At 41.6% G+C, this 26,209-nt stretch overlaps 2 protein-coding genes across 2 annotated transcripts in view; both read right to left on the minus strand.

The window, feature by feature from the left end:
- The window catches only part of LOC124775163 (serine protease inhibitor 3/4-like), a 163,896-nt gene extending 146,078 nt beyond the window's left edge, over positions 1-17,818 (minus strand). The window contains exon 1 of the mRNA XM_047250001.1: positions 17,781-17,818. Coding sequence (XP_047105957.1) covers positions 17,781-17,818 — 38 coding nt within the window. The remainder of the gene's footprint in view (positions 1-17,780) is intronic.
- A 1,858-nt stretch (positions 17,819-19,676) lies between these two features.
- The window catches only part of LOC124777174 (serpin B8-like), a 78,132-nt gene continuing 71,599 nt past the window's right edge, over positions 19,677-26,209 (minus strand). Inside the window, exons 6-7 of the mRNA XM_047252482.1 lie at positions 24,941-25,079; positions 19,677-20,237 (exon numbers count right to left, since the gene is read on the minus strand). Coding sequence (XP_047108438.1) covers positions 20,092-20,237; positions 24,941-25,079 — 285 coding nt within the window. The 3' untranslated portion in view covers positions 19,677-20,091. The remainder of the gene's footprint in view (positions 20,238-24,940; positions 25,080-26,209) is intronic.

The following is a 26,209-nucleotide window of genomic DNA, read 5'->3' on the forward strand; positions in this document are numbered from 1 at the left end:
TATATATCAGTTCATGATATACAATATTACAAATTTACTCTTTCTGATGGACACACGTCCAGATCGTCCGCTCTCAGACTTCTGCCATCTCTCTCCCCACATCCACCACTGCTGGCGGTTCACCTCCAACTGCGCGAAGCTACGCGCTCTTCACATCCAACTGCCCAACACTGCAATAGCAAATATTCCAACAATCCAACCAGCAACAGACTGTACACAGCACAGTCAGTGATTTTCATACAGAGCGCTACGTGACGTTACCATCATAAAAACCTAAAAAGCCTAGTTACAACTGAGGTGCCAACTGCTATTCAGATTGCTGTTGCAGGTGCATTATTGGCTACATTTCTGCCAAGTCTTTCTGCAGTATCACAGAAGGAATATCCAGCTTCTCGTAGCTCTATGATACGACCTCGTTCAAACTCATTACGGGGTTGATAATGGCGACGTCGTCGTCTTAAAAGCATTCTTGACTAACATCGTCTCACCATATCCAACCTCAAAGGTAACTAACGCTCACGACCGTTACAGACTGTATTTAAAGCAAAGGTAAATTGCATATTCATAGTGGCGCTACTGGCGCCAGTCTTATGCGACTGGCGCGAAATTTGAATAGACATCACCTTTCAGTTGTAGAAACACGCCTGCCAACTTCCGTTTATGTTGCATAGCTCCTGTTGTTTCCGCCTGTGTACATTAATTGTGAAGAAGACGCGACACCTCAGTTATATTCTATAACATTTGTTATTTAAGCAATCTCTTTTTCACTCTTACCGGTTTCAGGTACAAAGATAAGTATTATGTAGTGCTCTTAATATTTGTGTGATCAAATATTTCAAACTACGTGTATCCAGAAAAATCTCTCATTTGAGTGTTGAGGACGGCAGTTATTAAAGATCGATGTAAGACTACAATGAGAAGAATTATTTCGTTGCAAAATTCTTAATGAAATTTAGTTTTATTTCGATCTTAAACAAGTGTCATTTTTGACAATCAACTGAAACACTTTCGATGCACCTACTCTAACTTTTTGAATTCACAAAAAAACTCGGTTACACATATTTATCTCTGTACTTGATATTGGCCTACTAGGTACAAATCGATTAGCTAAATGCCGGCCAGTGTGGCCGGGCGGTTCTAGGCGCTTCAGTCTGGAACCGAGTGACATCTACGGTCGCAGGTTCGAATCCTGCCTCGGGCATGGATGTGTGTGATGCCGTTAGGCTAGTCAGGTTTAAGTATTTCTAAGTTCCAAGTGCCTGATGACCTCAAATGTTAAGTCCCATAGTGCCTAGAGCCATTTGAACCATTTTTTTTTTGATTAGCTAAATAAAAAATATTGTAAAATTTTACCCAAGTGTCATGTGTTTTCCATCTGAACTGGGTTTTCTCTACTGTTTAGCAGGATATTTCACTCAGTGTGTGTAACAATACTGACATCATATAGGTCCTATGAGAAAAATCTATTACAGAAGTTGGAAATCACGCTCAAGATACGATAAGTGGCTACCGAAATTATTCAATAGTTTTGGCAGCGAGAGACATATTTTTGAAAATGGTTCGTTGGGTGACGCATTTATTTCTCCATAGATTCTTCGTAGTGTGAATGTTGTCAGTTACTTCATCAAATTTCAGTAGCTTTCGTTGTATCAAAAGAGACATTTTTTTAGAATAGACTACTGTTGTATTTTGTTAACCCAGTTATGTTCTAGCACCACTAAGCCATATTCAAATGCTTTCTCCAGACTGAAACACCGTATATGTAGCAAAACTGGCCTGACTAGATCGTTGTAGAATTCATATGCTCCTCTCATGACAAGAGTAGATTCTTTTCGATAGTCATTATATCTCAGAGTACGTTATATCTTTTGAGGTCGTTTGTTGGTACGAACCATAGATCTTTTGTGAAGTAAAATATGTGAGCAAAACGTCACTACCTTGTGTATGTCAATTTTATGTTTCTTTAGAACACACTGATACTTCCTAAGCGTAGTCAGGAACTAAAGTCCAACATGTCATACTTTTATCTCTTATTGCTGATGTGTTTCTCTAAACACACACAAAACGTCAAATGAGTGACTGACAAGCTGTTTGTATCGAGCCGACCAGAGTAACAACACCATCCACTTATGTTGGAGAAAAAAGAAATGAAACTGTAGAAGTGATCTATTAAATGGTCGTTATAATGACTGCCAGCTTGCAACAGGTTTACTATGACTTACCTTTTCTCCTCTCCTCAAGACCCTTCGTTGCCCGTATGTATGGAATATTTCTAGCCATGTAACGATCTTTGTCAACTGTGACTTGTGAAATGGTCTCAATAGGCAACTGAAATCGATACATACAAACCGCTTAATACGTCCATATTTCCAGTTCCATCGTGCATCAATTCATGTGTCACAAGTATCCAGTATTCTGAGTTCTTTGCTATGTAGATATATTGGTAAGAAATTAACATACCGGACCCAATGAGTTCTCATGTACAATATACAGGGTGGTCCATTGGTCGTGAGCGGGCCAAATATCTCACGAAATAAGCGTCAAACGAAAAAACTACGAAGAACGAAACTTGTCCAGCTTGAAGGGGGCATTTTGAGCATTTATTGCATTAATTTGGTATTTACAGGTAATCACGCTGTAACAGCATGCGTTCTGAGAAATGGTAAGTTCACAAAGGTACACGTATCACATTGGAACAACCGAAATAAACTGTTCAAACGTACCTACGTTCTGTATTTTAATTTTAAAAACTTACCTGTTACCAACTGTTTGTCTAAAGTTGTGAGCCATATGTTTGTGACTATTACAGCGCCATTTATCACAGAGCGAAAAGAGTGGTCCAACTAATTCATATTTCTTTACGTACTACACGAATGTGTAATAAAAAATGTGGGTTCCTAATTTTAAAAAAAAAACGTAGTTGATATCCGTTTGACCTATGGCAGGGCCATCTAGCGGGCCAACCATAGCGCCATCTGCTTTCCCCCTTCAAGCTAGACGAGTTTCGTTTGATGCTTATTTCGTGAGATATTTGGTCCGGTCACTATCAGTGGACCACCCTGTATAGATTAGTTGGTTGGTTGGTTTGGGGGAGGGGACCAAACAGTGAGGTCATCGGTCCCATCGGACTCGGGAAGGAAGTCGGCCATGCCCTTTGAAAGGAACTATGCCGGCATTTTCCTGAAGCGGTCTAGGGAAATCACTGAAAATCTAAATCAGGATGACCGGACGCGGGTTTGAACCGTCGTCCTCCTGTATAAGACAAATGTCACCTGGCCGCTTGCAAAAACGTGTAGTGGTTGCACAGGAGAAGACACTTTTGTTTGGCGATATAACTGCGTACTGACTCTTTGCCAGTACTGATACATAATGTGATGTGTATAATGTAAATCCACATATCCATGAAGGTTTCTTAGTATGATGACTGTCACGAGGCCACCAGTGGCTGCATTAGAGTTTCATGCCTGAAGGCCGTTTTCCGCTATGGACTGCCGCAGGTAAAAGTTATCGACAATAGCTGGATTGCAATGCAGTAACCCTCTGCTGCAGCACCTCGCGGCAAGCCCCGCTTCGCTGTTTGTACACGTCGAATCGCTGCAGCCGCTGTGTGCAGCACCAGAGTTTAGTGCAGTCAGTCACAGAATACCCTGAGTGTGATGTCAGCTGTACCCACAGAAGCTGTGCATATTCTTGGCAGAGAGCTGTAGTACGTGTGCAATAAGACATCCGCTTTTGTGAAAAGTATTCAGTGAAATAATTTGATTCTTTGCATCTTACAAAAAAAATTTCAAATGTGTGTGAATTCCTAAGGAACTAAACTGCTGAGGTCGTCGGTCCCTAGACTTCCACACCACTTAAACTAACTTACGCTAAGAACAACACACACACCGATGCCCGAAGGAGGACTCGAACCTCCGGCGGGTGGGGCCCCGCAATCCGTCACATGGCGCCTCAAATCGCGAGGCCATTCCGCGCAGCAAACATCTTACAGCGTGATATCTTCACTCAATACAGTACTGAATATCTTTTTGTCATTTGTCATAGTTACTTCGCTGCATCATATTAAGTAACCTACTGCACAAAAATTTAAGAGTTTACTGTGGTAAAACACACTGGGTAGACTCCGTGTTTGCTTCACTTTAGGTCACACATTGCTGGTATCAAATGTACACAACATATCGAAATTGTACTTAACATTGTGAGCAGAACGATATCTTTCTCCATTCTCGAGATATTGAGTTGTATGTCTGGAACTTAGGTCACAAACAGTACATCGTTGTGCATCAGGAATCAGACCAATCGTCGTATTTAATAAACAGTTGAAGATATCGAAACGAGATTTTTTGCTAGTGGTAGTATGCAAAGAGGCTGTATTTCTTTATATGATCAATACTGAAAACTCTTTATGCACCATGATGTGGAACAAACTATAATTTTTTTTTTTTTTTTTTGATGGAACGATTTACTTTTCTTAACAGATTTTAATATCTCATCAAAGAAGAGTGCAGTAGCATGATACACATTACTATTTACGATATTCTATGTGGGCTGCTGGGCTTTAATTAAATTCTCACAAGAGTTTACGGCTCTTTAACCACATAGTTGTCATAATACGAGGTGCATTCAAGTTCTAAGGCCTCCGGTTTTTTTTCTAATTAACTACTCACCCGAAATCGATGAAACTGGCGTTACTTCTCGACGTAATCGCCCTGCAGACGTACACATTTTTCTCAACGCTGACGCCATGATTCCATGGCAGCAGCGAAGGCTTCTTTAGGAGTCTGTTTTGACCACTGGAAAATCGCTGAGGCAATAGCAGCACGGCTGGTGAATGTGCGGCCACGGAGAGTGTCTTTCATCGTTGGAAAAAGCCAAAAGTCACTAAGAGCCAGGTCAGGTGAGTAGGGAACATGAGGAATCACTTCAAAGTTGTTATCACGAAGAAACTGTTGCGTAACTGTTGCGTAACGTTAGCTCGATGTGCGGATGCGTTGTCTTGGTGAAACAGCACACGCGCAGCCCTTCCCGGACGTTTTTGTTGCAGTGCAGGAAGGTATTTGTTCTTCAAAACATTTTCGTAGGATCCACCTATTACCGTAGTGCCCTTTGGAACGCAGAACATGGACACCATTTTTTCAGCACTGGCGGTTACCCGAAATTTTTTTGGTGGCGGTGAATCTGTGTGCTTCCATTGAGCTGATTGGCGCTTTGTTTCTGGATTGAAAAATGGCATCCACGTCTCATCCATTGTCACAACCGACGAAAAGAAAGTCCCATTCATGCTGTCGTTGCGTGTCAACATTGCTTGGCAACATGCCACACGAACAGCCATGTGGTCGTCCGTCAGCATTCGTGGCACCCACCTGGATGACACTTTTCGCATTTTCAGGTCGTCATGCACGATTGTGTGCACAGAACCCACAGAAATGCCAACTCTGGAGGCGATCTGTTCAACAGTCATTCGGCGATCCCCCAAAACAATTCTCTCCACTTTCTCGATCATGAAGTCAGACCGGCTTGTGCGAGCCCGAGGTTGTTTCGCTTTGTTGTCACAGAATGTTCTGCCTTCATTAAACTGTCGCACACACGAACGCACTTTCGATGCATCCATAACTCCATCACCACATGTCTCCTTCAACTATCGATGAATTTCAATTGGTTTCACACTACGCAAATTCAGAAAACGAATGATTGCACGCTGTTCAAGTAAGGAAAACGTCGCCATTAAGTATTTAAAACAGTTCTCATTCTCGCCGCTGGCGGTAAAATTCCATCTGCCGTACGGTGCTGCCATCTCTGGGACGTATTGACAATGAACGCGGCCTCATTTTAAAACAATGCGCATGTTTCTATCTCTTTCCAGTCCGGAGAAAAAAAATCGGAGGCCTTAGAACTTGAATGCACCTCGTATGATCAGCGTGACGGACTGCCGTCCTCAGGGGCCCGGGTTCGATTCCGGGCTGGGTCGGGGATATTCTCCGCTCAGGGAGTGGGTGTTGTGTTGTCTTCATCATCATTTCATCCCCATCCGGGGCTCAGGTTGCCCAGTGTGGCTTCGAATGTAACTAGACCTACACCAAGGCGGTCGGACCTGCCGCCAAACGCTCATTTCCATTTCCATAATAATTAGATTCACTGTTTCCATTCCAAATGAAATGATACGACAGTAGATTTGTTGGTTGATTGCCAAAATGGCGAATGTGCTTTTGATTAAGCTACATGCCCAAAACAGATAATGTGGCGTCGATAGTTACGATTCCACAACGTAGGTGCACGCTCTCGTAAGTTGGCACTACGAGAGAAGAGTAACTACGCCGACCACAGAGCCCTTTGGCCGACGCTGTGGAGCTCAGCGAGTGCCGTCTTGAATTCTGCCCATTTCATCGAGAGCGGACGGCCTGGAAACATCGCTTCGACTACCGAGTGGGCTAGCTTGCTATTGAGACTTTGATTAGACACGGACTACAGCTTCACACCTACGTGCTCAACCTAGCCAAAGTTATGTATGCATCTATTTACTTGTGTTTGTGATTCTAGTAAAAAGTGTTCGTTACATGCGGTACAGAAGTCCTTCACCTCACCTGCTCCTACTCGCTTCCTTCACTCTCGGCCTATATTACAGAAGCAGTTCACAGGAGCAGATCCACATGCTGCCTATCCAGGCGGGGTACAAAAGATAATAATTAAAATAGTTTCATATGGCGCCTTTAGGTCAGCCTGTGTTTGGCTGCCTGATATTTGTAATCAGCAGGAAAAGCCCGCCTGCACGAAATACAGATGACAGAATATGGTTCAAATGGCTCTGAGCACTATGGGACTTAACTTCTCAAGTCATCAGTCCCCTAGAACTTAGAACCATTTAAACCTAACTAACCTAAGGACATCACACACATCCATGCCCGAGGCAGGATTCGAACCTGCGACCGCAGCGGTCGCGAGGCTCCTGACTGTAGCGCCTAGAACCGCTCGGCCACTCCGGCCGGCATGACAGAATACTATTCAGATATTCTGCCATCGCTGAACCCTACACAGTTTGAGAACTGCCATTCTAAAGTCACCAGCAAAACGTAATTAGTCATTTGTTGATTCAGAAAGGAACCGCAGAGTTTAATGTTTCCTATGGATAATGCTACAGAGCGTAGAGTGGCCAACTCAGTCACTTGGTGACAATAAGTAGACTACATTACAAGCCGACAATAGCAACCTTCATACACTATCTAGTCATATATCTATGTAAAAGAGCTGATAAAAATGCTCTTAACGTGTCTTTAAGAGACAGTCTTCACTCCTTCCGATCTGATCATGTAAGCGTAGACAAGTTGTGCGATGATTTCAGAGAGATAGTATCGACAGCAATTGAGCGATATATACCACATAAATTAATAAGTGATTATACTGATCCCCGATGGTACACAAAACGGGTCAGATCGCTGTTGCAGAAGCAGCGAAAAAAGCATGCCAAATTTAAAAGAACGCAAAGTCCCAAAGACTGGCAAAGTTTTGCAGAAGTTCGAAATACATCGCATACTTCAATGCGAGATGCTTTTAATAATATCCACAACGAAATTCTGTCTCGAAATCTGGCAGAAAACCCAAAGAGATTTTGGTCATACACAAAGCACACCAGTGGCAAGACGCAATCGATACCTTGACTGTGCGATAACAACGGTGAAGTCACTGATGACAGTGCCACTAAAGCAGACTTATTAAACATGGTTTTCCGAAACTTCTTCACCAAAGAATACGAAGTAAATATTCCTGAATTCTACTCAAGAACAACTGCCAAGATGAGAAACATAGAGGTAGATATCCTCGCAGTAACAAAGCAGCTTAAATCACTTAATAAAGGCAGGGCCTCCGGTCCTGATTGTATACCAGTAAGACTCCTCTCAGAGTATGCTGATAACAATAGCTCCATACTTGGTAATTACATACAACCGCTCGCTTACAGAAAGATCCGTACGTAAAGACTGGAAAATTGCTCGAGTCACACCAATACCCAAAAAGGGAAGTAGGAGAAACCAACTGAATTATAGGCCCATATCACTAACGTCGATTTCAGTAGGGTTTTGGAACATATAATGCGTTCGAACATTATTAATTAACTCGAAGAAAACGATTTATTGACACATAGTCAACACGGATTCAGAAAATATCGTTCTTGCGAGACACAACTAACTCTTCATACTCACGAAGCAATGAGTGCTAACGACAGGGGATGTCATTTGATTCCATATTTTTAGATTTCCAGAAGGCTTTCGACACCGTTCCTCACAAGCGCCTTCTAAGCAAACTGTGTGCCTACGGAGTATCGCCTCAGTTGTGCGACTGGATTCGTGATTTCCTGTCAGAAAGGTCACAGTTCGTAGTAATAGACGGAAAGTCATCGAGTAAAACAGAAATAATATCCGGCGTTCCCCAAGGAAGTGTTGTAGGCCCTCTATTTTTCCTGATCTATATTAACGACATAGGAAACAATCTGAGTAGCCGTCTTAGATTGTTTGCAGATGATGCTGTCGTTTACTGTCTTGTAGAGTCATCAGATGAGCAAAACGAATTGCAAAATGATTTAGATAAGATATCAGTATGGTGTGAAAAATGGCATTTGGACCTGAATACAGAAAAGTGTGAAGTTATTCACATGAGTACTAAAAGAAATCCACTAAATTTCGATTACGCGATAAGTCACACAAATCTGAAGGCCGTAAATTCAACTAAATACTTAGGGATTACAATTACAAATAACCTGAATTGGAACGATCACATAGATAATGTTGAGGTTAGAGCAAACCAAAGACTGCGATTCATTGGCAGAACACTTAAAAGGTGCAACAGGTCTACTGAAGAGACTACTTACACCATACTCGTCCGCCCTATTCTGGAGTATTGGTGTGCGGTGTGGGATCGGCATCAGGGGGGACTGACGAATGACATCTAAAAAGTAAAAAGGGCAGCTCGTTCTGCACTATTGTGAAAGAGAGAAGATAGTGCCACAGACATGATACGTGAATTGGAGTGGCAACAATTAAAACAAAGGCGTTTTTCGTTGCGACGGGATCTTCTCACGAAATTTCAATCACCATTTTTCTCCACCGATTGCAAAGACATTCTGTTGGCACCCGACTACATTGTGAGAAATGATTATCACGATAAAATAAGAGAAATCAGGGCTCCCAAGGAAAAATTTAAGTGCTCGTGTTTCCCGCGTGCGTTTCGAGAGTGGAACGGTAGGGAGACAGCTTGAACGTGGTTCATTGAACCCTATGCCAGGCACTTCATTGTGAAGAGCAGAGTAATTATGTAGATGTAGATGCAGATGTATAACTCCAACTCAAATTGCTATTAACATTGTCATAGCCAAGAGAGGCATGAAACGAACACCCACCCATTGCGGTGGTAGAAGTTTATGTGCCTACTAAGACCACAGGTGATAAACAGATTGAAAAAATGTACGATGAGGTATAAGAAATTATTCGGGTGTAAAAATTTAAAATGCAATAAGAGAGAGAGAGAGAGGAATTCGGTAGCAGGAAAGGGAAGAAAAGTAATAGTGGAATCTGGGCTCAGAGGACGGATTGAAAGTGTAAGCCACTTGGCAGACTTTTGCACAGATCAGAAGAATCGTCACTAACACTTCAAGAATCAAGAAAAAAGTATTCTAACCAGACTTCAAATTGTAAGACATTTTCAGGCGCAGATGCAGACTGATGATAATTAATTGATTATGAACTGCAGATTACAGCTTAAGAGATAGCAAAAGCAGGACATGGAACCTGGAAATATTAAGATGATGAGGTCGTCGATAACCTCAAAAGGCTGATTAGGCAACTATTGACAGAAGCAATGAAATGAATAAACTACAACACGAATGGGTGCCTTTGAAAGAAGAAGTAGTGAACGTAGCAGAGGATGAAAATGAGGAAAAGGTGCACTAGAAATCCTTGGATAAAACATAGGATACTGAGTTTAACTGATAACAGTGAATAACATAGAACTGCAGTAAATGAAGTAGGCAATAAGGAATACATATTTCTAAAAAATGGCATGACGGAAAGTTACAAATGGCAAAGCAAGAATGACTAGGAGGAAATCTCAAGGCTGATGAAGCATCCATGGAAAAGATAGATTCTCCATATAGGAAAATTAAATTAAAAAATCTTTGGAACAAAGAGAAGCAACTGTGTGAATAACAAGAGCTCAGATGACAAGGCAGAACTAAGTAAAAAAGACAAGGCTGGAAGGTGACAAGAATATGTATAAAGGCTGGAGGGATATACAAACGAACTTGAGCACAATGTTAGATTACTGTGAAATGACTGAACACCGGAGGCACTACTGCTCTTACCACTGACCTTAGAAGATAGACTGAAGAAAGACAAACCTATGTTCATAGCATTTATAGATTTACAGAAAGCTTTTGACAATCTCAACTGGAATACATTCTGTGAAACTCTGAAGGTAGCGGGATTAAACACAGGTTATCTACAACTTCTGCAGAAACCAGACCGCGTTGTAGGAGTTCAAAGACTTGAAAAGGAGGCAGCGGTTCAGAAGGCAGAAGTTGAGACGATACAAAATGTAGGCACACAGCAGCAAGAAAAATATTTCTGAAAAACAGTAATTCGTTGATATCGAATATAAATTTAAATGTTGAGAAGTATTTCATGAAGGTTCTTGTGCGAAGTGTAACACTGTATGTAAGTGAAACGTAGTTAATAAATAGTTCTGCCAAAAAGAAAATGAAATATTTTGAAATTTGATGCTAAAGAAGAATGCTGAAAATCAGACATGTAGACCGTATTACTAAAGAAGAGATACTCAACCAAACTGGGAAGAAAAAGGAAATTATATCACAACTTAACTAAAAGAAGGGATTGGTTGACTGGACATAGTCTGCGGCATCTATTAACCGTCAGTTTCGTAACGGAGATAACATTGTAGAAGGAGACCAAGGCGTGACAACAGCAAGCAGATTCAAATGCATGTAGGATGCATTAGTTACGTACAGACAGGCTAGAATGGAGCGCTGAATCAACACAGTCTTCTGGCTGAAGACTACCAGCACTAACCAGCAATACCTTTGATTAGCTAGGTCAGTTGCGTATTTCTTGCCGAAATATATGCTTACATAGCCTCTTGTACGTATCACTTGTGATGTATTTGTGTATACATGTCTGTCACACACTTCAGACAGACTTATATTAACAAAAAGATAAAAATTGCAATGCAGTTTTCTTATGGCAACCGTTAGCAAATGAAAATGTTGAATTATCATGTTGCCCACTATGGAGTATGTGGCATTTTCCGTAGGGCATCATAAATTCCTCCACGAACTGGCAATCAATGACTGGTTAGGTATTAACCACGACTTTCGAAAGCACTGGCAGTTCAAAAAATGTTTAAAAGTCATTGCTGGGAAACATATCGAATGCTGTTCTGCATATGCTGCCATATGTATTTGGTGCATGGGAGGCTTTTCTGCTGACTTCAAACGTCATGTGGCCATTCTCAGGCCTATTAAAGGCAGCACTAAAATTGTATGAAACTATGTTTAGCTGCCGTCGTCTTCGGGAAGCAGGTGAATCAAAAAATAAATACGGTATTTTGGTAACCAAATATCGAATCCACCATTGCAGCATAGTAGTTAATTGCAGCGTCCTCCTTCGTGAGCCCTTGTTTGCGAGTAATTGATGAAAAAAATATCGGAATTCCACGTGACACCATAGGGACTTCAAAATAATGGTTCTTTAGAGATTGGTGGCGTAGCGTATTGGTTATGGCGTATTTGTAAAGTGCAGAAGGTTATGGGTTCGAATCTCGTCAAGGGATTCGATATTTCTGTTTATTATTCGTTATCGACATGACTTTGATCATTATTTTTTGCAGTTAATTGCTTCAATTTTTTTTTTATTTTCACTTGTTTGTAACGACACGTTAGTGGTCGTAGTAATGTTTCGTTTGTCTTCTTTTCTTTCTTCCTATCACTGTCTTACGTATTGGAAACTTTGTGCAAGTGATTTGGAATATTTTTATTCGCATATCATAATACCGCAACATTTGAAATTGGCGATCTATCAGTTAAAAATCAAAGTACGAAATAATATATTCATATTGACTGTGCCATGCTATCTAAAATGTGTTTTTCGTTGCAAGATGTAAATGTTGTAGCTGGTAAACCTCACTCAAACATTTGAAATATGAATTATTGTAGTACCGCGGAAAATATAACGCAGATGAGGTTGTCAGAAAAATAAGGGATTACAAGTAAAACCGAAATTCATAATGAACGTAGTAAGATGGACGAAAACAAAAGACGTTAAGACGGACGAGATGAAATCGTCGTGAAAACGTACAAATTGTCAAAGTCGGATGAACCAAGATGGCAAATGAGAAAAGAATGATAGGAAGTAACAATGAGAGCAAATAAGAAAGTTCATACAGTGATTACAATGACAAGACATAGGAAGAGAAATAAAAAAATACGTTTACGCCATGTAACCGAATGAACATGATGATCAAAGTAGTTTTGATAAAGATTTAAAAATAAAAAAATGTCAAAGTTCCCAACGAGATTAGAACCCACAACCTTTTGGATGCGAACCATTTGCCTTTACCACTATGTTACGCCACGAATCGATACAGGAATGTTATGTTTACGGCACAGGTGTAGCAAACAAGATTCCGATGGTTTCAAAACCAGAATTCCACTGCTTGACTCCTCTTCATGTAAGTCAACACCCGTGAAGGTAACGAAAACAAGGAAAAATAATTATAATGATGAAGCTATAAACAGGAAGATCTCTCAAGTCGTTCATGTAACAAGAAAACAATCGAGAACGTAAAGAAACAATAATTATTGACAACAACTGCTTAACATGTCCGCCTCCAATCTGAATGCACGTATTGCAACACTGCGGTATGGAGTCAGCAAGTTTTCCAAAATCAAAGGTTTCTCTGATTTGATCAAAGGCTAAAACTATTCTCGGAAGAAGCGATGATATCTGCTAGGGCCGCGTAGACAGTTTTCATCACATCAAAATCTCAAGTGGTCACATCTGGCGAACGACCACCTCGGCCAATGCACTCCTGCGGATACAATGCTCCCATACCGCAACAGCGAAATGCGGCAGTGCGGCGGTGCAGCGTCATGTTGGTACCACATTACCTGACGTACCGCCAGAGGAACTTCTTCTGAATACAATGCAAGGACGTTTACATGGAACGCTCAACACGAATGTCTTCCAAAGGGATAGGAAGAAGGTCGGGATCCAATAAACATTCGCTTAATATAACCGCCAAAATGTCCACGCCAAACTTATGCTTATATGACTTCACATAAGTGCCTCGCGTATTTTCGTCGTTACAAATGTAGCTGTTTCGGGAGCTGGAAGGCCCTTCTTTGGTGAAACATGCCTCTTCTGCCCATAGCACACTCGTTTAGAAATTTGGAAACTGCAAATTTGTGGTAAGGTCTTATGGGACCAAAGTACTGTGAGGTCATCGGTCCCTAAGATTAGATTAGATTTACTTTCATTCCAATTGATCCAGAGTGAGCAGGTCCTCCAGGATGTAGAACGTGTCGGAAAAACAATAATACATGACAACCTCCGACAGGGGAAGCCGCGCGGACCGTGACAAGGCGCCTCAGACGGCGCGGTTACCCCGCGCGGCTCGAAATTTGGAATTTCGATGCATTGATTTAAGTACCACAGGGAATAATGATTCCTAGAGAGATAGTCCTCTTCCACGAATTCTGTACATTTTGTAGATGGTACGGAAATAGGCTTTCGTCGTGTAGTACGTCAAATACCACAGCGCGCGAAACTGGCAAACAAACGGATACATTTTACCATGTTTAGTTTCAGGCATAAATTACTCCCGATGAATTACCAGTGCGATGTACTTGAGGACAATATTATGGAAATTAAAGAGGATGTAGATGAAGATGAAATGGGAGATATGATACTGCGTGAAGAGTTTGACAGAGCACTGAGAGACCAGAGTCGAAACAAGGCCCCAGGAGTAGACAACATTCCATTAGAACTACTGACAGCCTTGGGAGAGCCAGTCCTGACAAAACTCTACCATCTGGTGAGAAAGATGTATGAGACAGGCGAAATACCCTCAGACTTCAAGAAGAATATAATAATTCCAATCCCAAAGAAAGCAGGTGTTGACAGTTGTGAAAATTACCGAACTATCTGTTTAATAAGTCACGGCTGCAAAATACTAACGCGAATTCTTTACAGACGAATGGATAGCTAGTAGAAGCCGACGTCGGGTAATATCAGTTTGGATTCCATAGAAATGTTGGAACGCATGAGGCAATACTGACACTACGACTTACCTTAGAAGCTAGATTAACGAAAGGCAAACCTACGTTTCTAGCATTTGTAGACTTAGAGAAAGCTTTTGACAATGTTGACTGGAATACTCTCTTTCAAATTGTGAAGGTGGCAGGGTTAAAATTCAGGAAGCGAAAGGCTATTTACAATTTGTACAGAAACCAGATGGCAGTTATAAGAGTCGAGGGACATGAAAGGGAAGGAGTGGTTGGGAAGGGAGTGAGACAGGATCGTAACCTCTCCCAGTCGTTATTCAATCTGTATATTGAGCAAGCAGTGAAGGAAACAAAAGAAAAATTCGGAGTAGGTATTAAAACCTATGGAGAAGATATAAAAACTTTGAGGTTCGCCGATGATATTGTAATTCTGTCAGAGACAGCAAAGGACTTGGAAGAGCAGTTGAACGAAATGGATAGTGTCTTGAAAGGAGGATATAAGATGAACAGCAACAAAAGCAAAACGAGGATAATGAAATGTAGTCGAATTAAGTCGGATAATGCTGAGGGAATTAGATTAAGAAATGAGACACTTAAAGTAGTGAAGGAGCTTTGCTATTTGGGGAGCAAAATAACTGATGATGGTCGAAGTAGAGAGGATATAAAATGTAGACTGGCAATGTCAGTGAAAGTGTTTCTGAAGAAGAGAAATTTGTTAACATCGAGTATAGATTTAAGTGCCAGGAAGTCGTTTCTGAAAGTATTTGATGGAGTGTAGCCATGTATGGAAGTGAAACATGGACGATAAATAGTTTGGACATGAAGAGAATAGAAGCTTTCGAAATGTGGTGCTACAGAAGAATGCTGAAGATTAGATGGGTAGATCACATAACTAATCAGCAGGTGTTGAACAGGATTGGGGAGAAGAGAAGTTTGTGGCACAACTTGACTTGAAGAAGGGATCGGTTGGTAGGACATGTTCTGAGGCATCAAGGGATCACCAGTTTAGTATTGGATGGCAGCGTGGAGGGTAAAAATCGTTGAGGGAGACAAAGAGATGAATACACTAAGCAGATTCAGAAAGATGTAGGTTGCACTAGGTTCTGGGAGCTGAGGAAGCTTGCACAGGATAGAGTAGCATGGAGAGCTGCATCAAACCAGTCTCAGGACTGAAGACCACAACAAGAACAACGAACTACCAATGGCGCTTGAGCTGGTAGTAGCATTTGCAACAGTGCGTTTACTTCAAACTAAACGATCCTCACGTAGCGTTGTAGTCCAGTGTCGTCTTAGTCCACAACAAAACTTCCGGGCTCCCTTAATCGTCTGTCAAGCGCGACAAACGTATTCGCACACGGAGTAGCACAGTTCGAAAATGTTGCGTTTGAAAATTGGGCGGGGCTCCGGGGCATTTTGACCCCTATCACCGTATCCTAAATGCTTATCGTCATATTCGTCGAGGGAATACCGATTTCTCGCCTTGGTACCCCTACTTTCACTGTTGTGGAATTATGAGTCACACCTACCTCCATCGTCGTCCCATCGCACCTCTTTTCGTGTGTATTCACAGCCAGACGAACGCTTCCGACAACTATTGACTGGGTCAATACAACTTCCGAAAATTATCGAATGACTAGCAGATAAAAGTCTGCTACGCTAGCTGATACAAATAATGCCAGTTGTTCTCGTAACATAGGCGGTAGAGCACAAGATTCCTGAGCTGTTGGTGCAGGTTCGGCCCCCACCCCCTATCGAAAATTGTTTAATTTTTGTATTGCTCTGTTGTTCAGTTCGAAGAAACCAAACGAAGAACAAGTTTGGCAACACCACCTCCATCAGGCTGCTTGAATTTGTGCGCACGACAACCCTATTGGTTAACTTCAATGATAAATGACTCGGAAACAGCACAGCAAATCGAATTTTTTATTTAGCAATTAATTCTCATCACAGCCTTACTTGCAACACCCTTAGAAGCTTCTCACTCTTCGTCTGACCACCCTGTATGTAACAATACGTATGTGACACCTGATAATGCTCATGGGCCGTGCGCTTTATCGGTTCCTCATCGATAGCGTGCGGCTACGTCTTTGGTGGTCGCTGAGCAACCTCTTTGACGAAACCTCGCGAAAGGGAGCACACGTGACTGGCCACTGTCACGTAACACTGACAAGGGGAGGCCGCCAATTGTGAAATTCAGATTCGATTCATACTGCGCATAATAAAAGCTCATGGCGAGAGGTGTAATGTGGCAAAGCACCAAGATGCACTTCTCAGCCGTTGTCGAGAAAATCGACAGTTAAAAGAAACCGTTGCGGTGAAATACTCTCGACGATTAGTAATTTTCTACATCGTCGTGGCGCAGCGGTAAGCGCTCTGGTTCGTTATCCGAAGGTCGCCGGATGGAATCTCGCGCCATGCAACTTTTTTCGAATCTCGCGCCATGCAATTTCTTTCGAATCTCGCGCCATGCAATTTTTTTTATTATTAGTTTTTTGTAATTCATACCTGCCACAGGAAATTTGTGTTCGTGGGGTCTCTATTCTAATTCGAACGTTTGACTTACGCTATACGTATTCGTTTCGGAATATCGTTTCTACGTCTTCCGTTAACTATGCGTGGTTAACATTATGAAGACAATTAATAACATTTGTGAAGTACAACTTTGTTTGCGGAAAACATAATGATGTTCGAAGTCGCCAGTTTTTCCACGACAAACGACTTTCAACAACTTATTATATGCATAATTGTTGCAACTCATTGCCGGGAATTTATATATATATATATATATATATATATATATATATATATATATATATATATATATATATATGAATATGAATTATTATATGAATTATAAAAAGAAATACTAAAAAAAAAAGTTGCATAGCGCGAGATTCGATCCGGCGACCTTCGGATTACGAACCAGAGCGCTTACCGCTGCGCCACGACGCTGTAGAGAATTATTTATCGTAGAGAGTATTTCACAGCAACGGTTTCTTTTAACTGTCGATTTTCTCGACAACGGCTGAGAAGTGCATCTTGGTGCTTTGCCACATTACACCTCTGGCCATGAGCTTTTATTATGCGCAGTATGAATCGAATCTGAATTTCGCAATTGGCGGCCTCCCCTTGTGAGATGCTTTGGCTCTAGGTCAATTCCTTCCCCTAGCTGGAGGAGGAGGTTCCGGAGCATCAGCAAGTGCTCGTTCCGCGGGTCTGTAAACCGACGAGCGTTTCTCGGCGCTGTTCTTGGATCTTGGATTGCTAAGCTCACTTGTCTGAGAAACACGACGCCTGAGTTCCAACACAGCCTTTGTTCACCTTTGCTGTTTGTCCTGTGGGTATACAGACATAGTTCAGCAGCGTACACGTGTAGATTTGTTTGACGGGCGTCTTGCTTGGTGCCGTGGCGTGCTGTGCTCAGTGGTTAAGCGTACCCACTTACACGGAATGTGCAGCGGTAAGAGTGTTATTGCCGACGTGCAACTGCAGCACTTACCTTTTGGTGGGTATGTTTTTAACAAGTGTCTGCCACATGTGTGTAGTACACGGGCAAGTTCAGGTTTCGTAGTGTTGTGTTTTTGAGCCCACTGAACTAGTCTGCGTTGGCCATATTTAAGTGTGCTCGGCGAGGTGAAGAGGTTTTCTTAAGTATGAGCCAGCTGAATCTTTAGAGCTTTACATCACTGCTACTTCGTTTTTTAAATCTCTTGTTCATTTTTTTAGGTATTATTTAAACTGAAAATTCATTTTTGAGGGAATTTTACTTGCACAATATTATTACTGAAAAGATATTCTTGTATGTGTAGTGCGGGCTTTGTTGAAAGTTCAGTATTTTGAGCACACTTGTTCGTACAATACCTGGGGCCTCTTTTTCTTAATCGTACTTCCCACTTGTTCTTATAGTCATTGCTTATAATGCCTCACTGGTTGATCTGGGTTAATTTGTAAACCTTCTTGAATGCTGCTTTTCATCGATATGCATAACGTAAGTGTTTTCTATGGTTCAGTATTGTTTGTATGATACAGACTGAACCAGGGACAGCGCAGACTACAACTAACTAAAAAAAAATGGCTCTGAGCACTATGGGACTTAACATCTGAGGTCATCAGTCCCCTAGAACTTAGAACCACTTAAACCTAACTAACCTAAGCACATCACACACATCACACACATCCACGGCCGAGGCAGGATTCGAACCTACGACAGTAGTAGCCGCGCGGTTCCCGACTGAAGCGCCTAGAACCACTCGGCCACTCCGACCGGCACAACTAACATAAATTTCACCGTTATGTATCTCCTTTGATAAGGTAAGTAATATAGCAATGTTTTTACATTGTTACTCATTTGCTTCAATACTGTTTTAACAGCGAAGTCTTTTACTAAATTGTTATACTCACTGACTTACATTCTCAGTCTTTCAATTTTTTCTAAATTCTTTGAGCACTAAGAGCCATTCATTCAGCTGCCACAAGCAAGCGTTTTGTAATAAAGAACAAAAGTGAATATCTGAATTTTTATGGTAATTAATGTTAACTAAGGTTTTCAGATAAATATCTTTTCTGGCGCAAATATTAATTTTTACTTCCCGCACCTTACCACTCCCAGCTCCCCGCTAGCTACCCCATTTCATTTCATGTGATCGACTTTAAGCTTTTTATTCAAATAAGTCAGCCTGGGTAGAACCATGACGTCTTTTAATCTATTACAGCCTTTACGGTGATAAATCCTGTTTTTTCTTTCGTATTCAGCAAGCACCACGGTATAAGTGATGAGTAACCCAGATCCTTCCCAGTTGAAGTAAATTGTTGAAGTTTACTTAAAAGTAAAAGTGAAATCCGTCTGGCGCAACAAAAAGGGTTCAAATGGCTCTGAGCACTATGGGCCTTAACATCCGAGGTCATCAGTTCCCTAGAACTTAGAACCACTTAAACCGAACTAACCTAAGGACGTCACACGCATCCATGCCCGAGGCAGGATTCGAACCGGCGACCGTAACGGTCGCGCGGTTCCAGACTGAAGCGCTTAGAACCGCTCGGCCACACCGGCCGGCTCTGGCGCAACAGAACATGATTTTTCTACTTGGTATGAGAATGTACCCTCCCTGGGAGAATATTTTGTGGGCGTTACGACTGTAAACTGGGCGGCATGTTATTCATACAAATAAGAAATGGGTAACATAACTCTGCTGGAAATATTAGAAATTGAGGCGCAAATGTTACAAAATTCGTTTTTCTTGTAAGTTCCTCAGGAAACTTGTACGTATGTTGAAAAGGAGACAGTTCCTACTGTAGAATCATCTTTGCCGTTCTTTAAGTTAATCAATTTCTGTCTGAATAAGATCACTGTTCAAGATAAGCTTTATATTTGGAAATACCTGTTATAACTCTGAAATACCTTTCTGTACTACATTTATTTCATCTCTGGTTGCGACAGTCAGTTAACTGCTGATGGCATAAGAAACCGCACATTCCTGTATAAACGAATCAAAAACTGTTTCAGTACATCGAGAATCAGCTTCCCTTCTACGGTCATACGTTTTTTCTTTAGTAAACATAGAAAAAGAAGGTACATAGTGCTTCAGTTAGCATAAAGAAAACAAATGGAATGTACTTCGTAACAGACTGTTATAGATAACCAGAGGCCTTCTCCTTTCTGTAACAGTTCGACACAGAGCCACACACAAAATCGGCACTGTGGGCAGCTGTTTTCTGATCACTTTGAAGGAACCCTTCTCATCGCTCCTGAAGAAACAGATGACGCGGTTGCCTGCAAAGAAGCAACCAGAGAACAGAGCCACGATCCCTGTTTACGCTGGGGGAGTCTGCAGGCGGCCAGCGAAGAGCACGTCTCCTGAAACTTGGTCCACCAGGAAGAACGCGAACGGGTGGTCGGCCTTGAAAGTCACCGGCCGATGAAAGCGTATTCCGCCAGACCTTGTAGATGTTACCACAGCTGCAACAAGATAAATAATGCATTTCCTACACAGTTCTCGTAAACATATACCACAAAATCGTACTAAATAAAATACTAATAAAAGGCCAGCTTTGCGTTTCCATAAACGACGGGATTTTCAGGTAACCAGCTATCTAAAACCAGTAACGCACTGGGAGATTCTTACACAAGTAATATGACAAAGTTTTAAATGAGCGTTAACGTGAAGATTGCGACTGACAACGCTGACAGTAAAATTACACAAATATTCACGAAGGCTACCTTTTGTAACATGACAAGTGTCCCCTCTGGGTGCCTTTCTTTTTCTGTTTTTCGGGCTGTGTACATGAAAGCGACTGTCACGGTGCACACTGAGTTTATCATAACAAATGCAGCATTAATTTAAAGCTAAAGACCAATGGATGACTTCATGCATTTCTGCTGAAGTGTGTCAGGCATTTAGTGATGCTATTCTCAGGCCAAATCTACGGACTGGAATGCCAAGGTCTTGAAATGAACTCATGGTTGAAATTCCTGGCTGATTAAAACTTTTTGGCTGACCGGAACTCCAACCCGGGACTTCGCCTTTAGCGTGCATTACTCTCATTGACATATATATTCTGGGACTAAATATTTCAAGTCTGATTGTATGTCCCCTATCGTGTAATAGTGGCTGCAGTAGCCTGATTGTCGAGATCGTATTTTTTAAATTTACTTTTTCTAGATGTTCTTATACACTAACAAAGGAAAACTCTTGAAATAAATCACAAAAGTACGAAGTCTCTGTAGAATGCATCGCTGCCTCGTGGTGTTAATAAACAAAGAAAGCTTACAAGGGGAGGCCGCCAATTGTGAAATTCAGATTCGATTCATACTGCGCATAATAAAAGCTCATGGCCAGAGGTGTAATGTGGCAAAGCACCAAGATGCACTTCTCAGCCGTTGTCGAGAAAATCGACAGTTAATAGAAACTGTTGCGGTGAAATACTCTCTACGGTTAACAATTTTCTGTGGCGTCGTGGCGCAGCGGTAAGCGCTCGGATTCGTAATCCGAAGGTCGCTGGATTGAGTCCCGCGGCATGCAATTTTTTTATTATTATTAGTTTTTTGTAATTCAAATATATATATATATATATATATATATATATATATATATATAAAATTCAAATATATATTTGAATTACAAAAAACTAATAATAAAAAAAGTTGCATGCCGCGAATTAATGAATTGCTGATGCATGTTGGCGAAGGCGGATAGCTCTCCAATTGTACCGCCTCCATTTTTCCGTTTTTTTTTTAACAGGGTGTACCAAAGCTCTCCCTTCCGCACTGATTTTCGACAATGTTATAAGTTGCGCTAGGGACCGCATCTACCTTCTTTCGAAGTTAGCAGGCAACTACGCTGTTACGCGGCGGCTCGTTTCGGCCCATTCAACATCTGTCCTTCAAGTGTAACGAGCTAGTAACGGAGTTTATGTTTCATACCTGCCACAGCAAATTTGAGTTCGTGGGGTCTCTATTCTAATTCGTTTCGGAATATCGTTTCTACGTCTTTCGTTAACTATTCGTGGTAAACATTATGAAGACAATTAATAACGTTTGTGAAATACAACTTTGTTTGCGGAAAACATAATGATGTTCGAAGTCGCCAGGTTTTCCACGACAAACGACTTTCAACAACTTATTATATGCATAATTGTTGCAACTGATTGCCGGGAATTATATATATGTGTGTGTGTGTATATATATACACATTTGAATTACAAAAAACAAATACTAAAAAAAAAGCTACATGGCGCGAGATTCGATCCGGCGACTTTTGGATTACAAACCCGAGCGTTTACCGCTGCGCCACAACGCTGTAGAAAACTGTTAATCGTAGAGAGTACTTCACCGCAACGGTTTCTTTTTAACTGACGGTTTTCTCGACAACGGCTGAGAAGTGCATCTTGGTGCTTTGCCACATTACACCTCTGGCCATGAGCTTTTATTATGCGCAGTATGAATCGAATCTGAATTTCACAATTGGCGGCCTCTCCTTGTTAGTATCAAAACAAAAGCTTTATTTCTGTGTTATGGATGATTTCATTGCTTGTGTTACTCTGTCTGCAGTGCGAATAATTGTTAAATTTATTTAATGAAACTATGTGGTTCCAGAGGCCTTTGCAAGTTTCAAAGACCTAAGATGTCCACATACAGCCTAAAGCGACGAAAGAAAATTTGTACGAATACTGGGATTCGAAACTGGGCCTGCTGCTCACGAGGCAGATGCGCTAATCACTACGCCGTCCTGGCACACTGGCTTTGCATAACTGCATCGACTACCCGACCATGCCTCCCTACTGAGTCTAAATTATCATTCACGCCTCAACCAACAAGGTATTCCCCCTAAACTCGAGTAGCATTGCAGAGGCTCTCCAACTGTATTGGAAGAGCTTTTCAGCATCAAACGAACACCATGCGGGTTGAGGCATGATTGGGAATTGGGATTGAGGAAGGAGGCTTGCTAGGGTAATCAGTATAGTCGTAGGAAGCTACTGTCCCACGATGGCGTAGTGGTTAGCGTACCTGCCTCGCGAGCATGAGACCTGGGTTCAAATTTCATTCGTCGCTTCAGTCAATATGTCATCATCATCATCATCATCATTTAAGACTGATTATGCCTTTCAGCGTTCAGTCTGGAGCATAGCCCCCCTTATACAGTTCCTCCATGATCCCCTATTCAGTGCTAACATTGGTGCCTCTTCTGATGTTAAACCTATTACTTCAAAATCATTCTTAACCGAATCCAGGTACCTTCTCCTCGGTCTGCCCCGACTCCTCCTACCCTCTACTGCTGAATCCATGAGTCTCTTGGGTAACCTTGCTTCTCCCATGCGTGTAACATGACCTCACCATCTAAGCCTGTTCGCCCTGACTGCTACATCTATACAGTTAATTCCCAGTTTTTCTTTGATTTCTTCATTGTGGACACCCTCCTGCCATTGTTCCCATCTACTAGCACCTGCAATCATCCTAGCTACTTTCATATCCGTAACCTCAACCTTGTTGATAAGGTAACCTGAATCCACCCAGCTTTCGCTCCCATACAACAAAGTTGGTCGGAAGATTGAACGGTGCACAGATAACTTAGTCTTGGTACTGACTTCCTTCTTGCAGAAGAGAGTAGATCGTAGCTGAGCACTCACTGCATTAGCTTTGCTACACCTCGCTTCCAGTTCTTTCACTATGTTGCCATCCTGTGAGAATATGCATCCTAAGTACTTGAAACTGTCCACCTGTTCTAACTTTGTTCCTCCTATTTGGCACTCAATCCGTTTATATTTCTTTCCCACTGACATTACTTTCGTTTTGGAGATGCTAATCTTCATACCATAGTCCTTACATTTCTGATCTAGCTCTGAAATATTACTTTGCAAACTTTCAATCGAATCTGCCGTCACAACTAAGTCATCCGCATATGCAAGACTGCTTATTTTGTGTTCACATATCTTAATCTCACCCAGCCAGTCTATTGTTTTCAACATATGATCCATAAATAATATGAACAACAGTGGAGACAGGTTGCAGCCTTGTCTTACCCCTGAAACTACTCTGAACCATGAACTCAATTTACCGTCAACTCTAACTGCTGCCTGACTATCCATGTAAAGACCTTTAATTGCTTGCAAAAGTTTGCCTACTATTCCATAATCACGTAAAACAGACAATAACTTCCTCCTAGGAACCCGGTCATATGCCTTTTCTAGATCTATAAAGCATAGATACAATTCCCTGTTCCACTTATAACACTTCTCCATTATTTGCCGTAAGCTAAAGATCTGGTCCTGACAACCTCTAAGAGGCCTAAACCCACACTGATTTTCATCCAATTGGTCCTCAACTAATACTCGCACTTTCCTTTCAACAATACCTGAGAAGATTTTACCCACAACGCTGATTAAAGAGATACCTCTATAGTTGTTACAATCTTTTCTGTTTCCATGTTTAAAGATTGGTGTGATTACTGCTTTTGTCCAGTCTGATGGAACCTGTCCCGACTCCCAGGCCATTTCAATTATCCTGTGTAGCCATTTAAGACCTGACATTCCACTGTATTTGATGAGTTCCGACTTAATTTCATCCACCCCAGCCGCTTTATTGCACTGCAATCTATTGACCATTTTTTCCACTTCCTCAAATGTGTTCCTATTTCCATCATCATTCCTATCCCATTCTACCTCGAAATCTGAAACATTACTGATCGCATTTTCACCTACATTGAGCAACTCTTCAAAATATCCCCTCCGTCTGCCCAAGGCATCCACAGGATTCACCAGCAGTTTTCCTGACCTGTCCAAAATACTTGTCATTTCCTTCTTACCTCCCTTTCGAAGACTGCTAATTACACTCCAGAATGTTTTTCCAGCAGCTTGACCCATAGTCTCCAACCTGTTTCCAAAGTCTTCCCACGATTTCTCCTTGGATGCTGCAATTATCTGTTTGGCTTTGTTTCTTTCCCCAACATAACTTTCTCTGTCTACCTGGGTTCTGGTTTGTAGCCATTTTTGATACGCCTTCTTTTTCCAATATGTATACATATTAAATTTATTTTGAGAAAAACTGTAGTAACTGAAACTTTTGCGACATTTTTATAATTGTTTCGTAAACAAAGGAAAAGTTAAAAGATTAGATGAGCCAGCTGAGTCGACATTCTATGAGAGCAGGAATTTACTTCCCCATACCTGTCGCAGCGGCTGCCTCCGTTCCCTCCTCGTTAACCTCTATGAAAGCCTTGTGCAGAACATGGGTCACTGTAAGTGACTCGTCACTGATGGCACTCAAGTTGGCCGATTTTTCATCAAACATGGATTTCATGCCGAGCTGAAATTTAAAACAGTAGAGCATTAAAAGCAAATATCTGAACTATTGATTATTCCTTTCTAACATCATACCTAACTTTATTCATTGAACACAGTTACAGGTAACTGACTTGCAACTGGAGGATACGCGCTAGCTGGTAACCACAAAATCATTTAACACACAGAAAGCATCTCTAAAGTATGAGAAAAACAAATAATAAAGTGTAGTTCAGGGATAGAAACATTATGGTAACGATACAGGCAACGTGTCTCATCTTTATGTTCAACGGTCGTTTTCTAGAAGAAAGTAAGTCCAAGGAAGTCTAGTAACGCACGACAGTTTATCCCAGAATAATGGCGCAATGTCTCATTGCATTACGGACACACAACACCGTAATTCCAATACAACATTAATTTATTTCTCTCCAAGGAACGTACATCATGGAATATAAAACATTAATTCAAGGATAATCAATATTTCCAGAGTGTCTATAATTACAAATATCAACCCGCAACACCCTGGTCAACTTCTAGAGGAATGACCAGTTGAACAGGACGTGAGATTATGGATCCTTCTGAAGTTCATAAGGTTACAGTTCGTATTTTCCCATCTCTTCCTTCATGAAGATCTATCCGCGCCTTCCTCCACATGTGTCGTGGACCAACATCCTCTTGTAGAAGAACGACATCACCCAGCTGGAGTCTTCCTGAACCTGGCCTTGGTTGATGATTTTCATGGAAGTTTTTGAGCAGAAGCAGATATTCTTTCTTCCACCTGTTCCAGAAGTGTTCTACCATCTCCTGGAGCCGTTGAAATTCCTTGGACAAGTCCTTTCTAACTGGTGATTCTGGACCAGTAGGTAGTGTGAGTCGATCACTTACAAGGAAATGTGCGGGCGTCAGTGACTCAGATTCCTCTCCCCCTTGTGTAATTTGTCTAGAGTTTAGTGCTGCTTCTATGCTGACCAGGATTGTGTTGAGACCTTCTTCGTCCAACTGTGACTGTCCTAAAACTTTTCTCAGGCAGCATTTGACAGATCCCACCATCCGTTCCCAGAATCCTCCCCACCAAGGCGCGTGTGGAGCGATGAATTTCCAAGTGATGGCTTGCTGGGCAAGGTACTTGTGCGTCTTGCTTGCCATGAGAGCCTG

The sequence above is a fragment of the Schistocerca piceifrons genome, chromosome 2, assembly GCF_021461385.2.
Source record: "Schistocerca piceifrons isolate TAMUIC-IGC-003096 chromosome 2, iqSchPice1.1, whole genome shotgun sequence".
NCBI classification, from domain to species: domain Eukaryota; kingdom Metazoa; phylum Arthropoda; class Insecta; order Orthoptera; family Acrididae; genus Schistocerca; species Schistocerca piceifrons.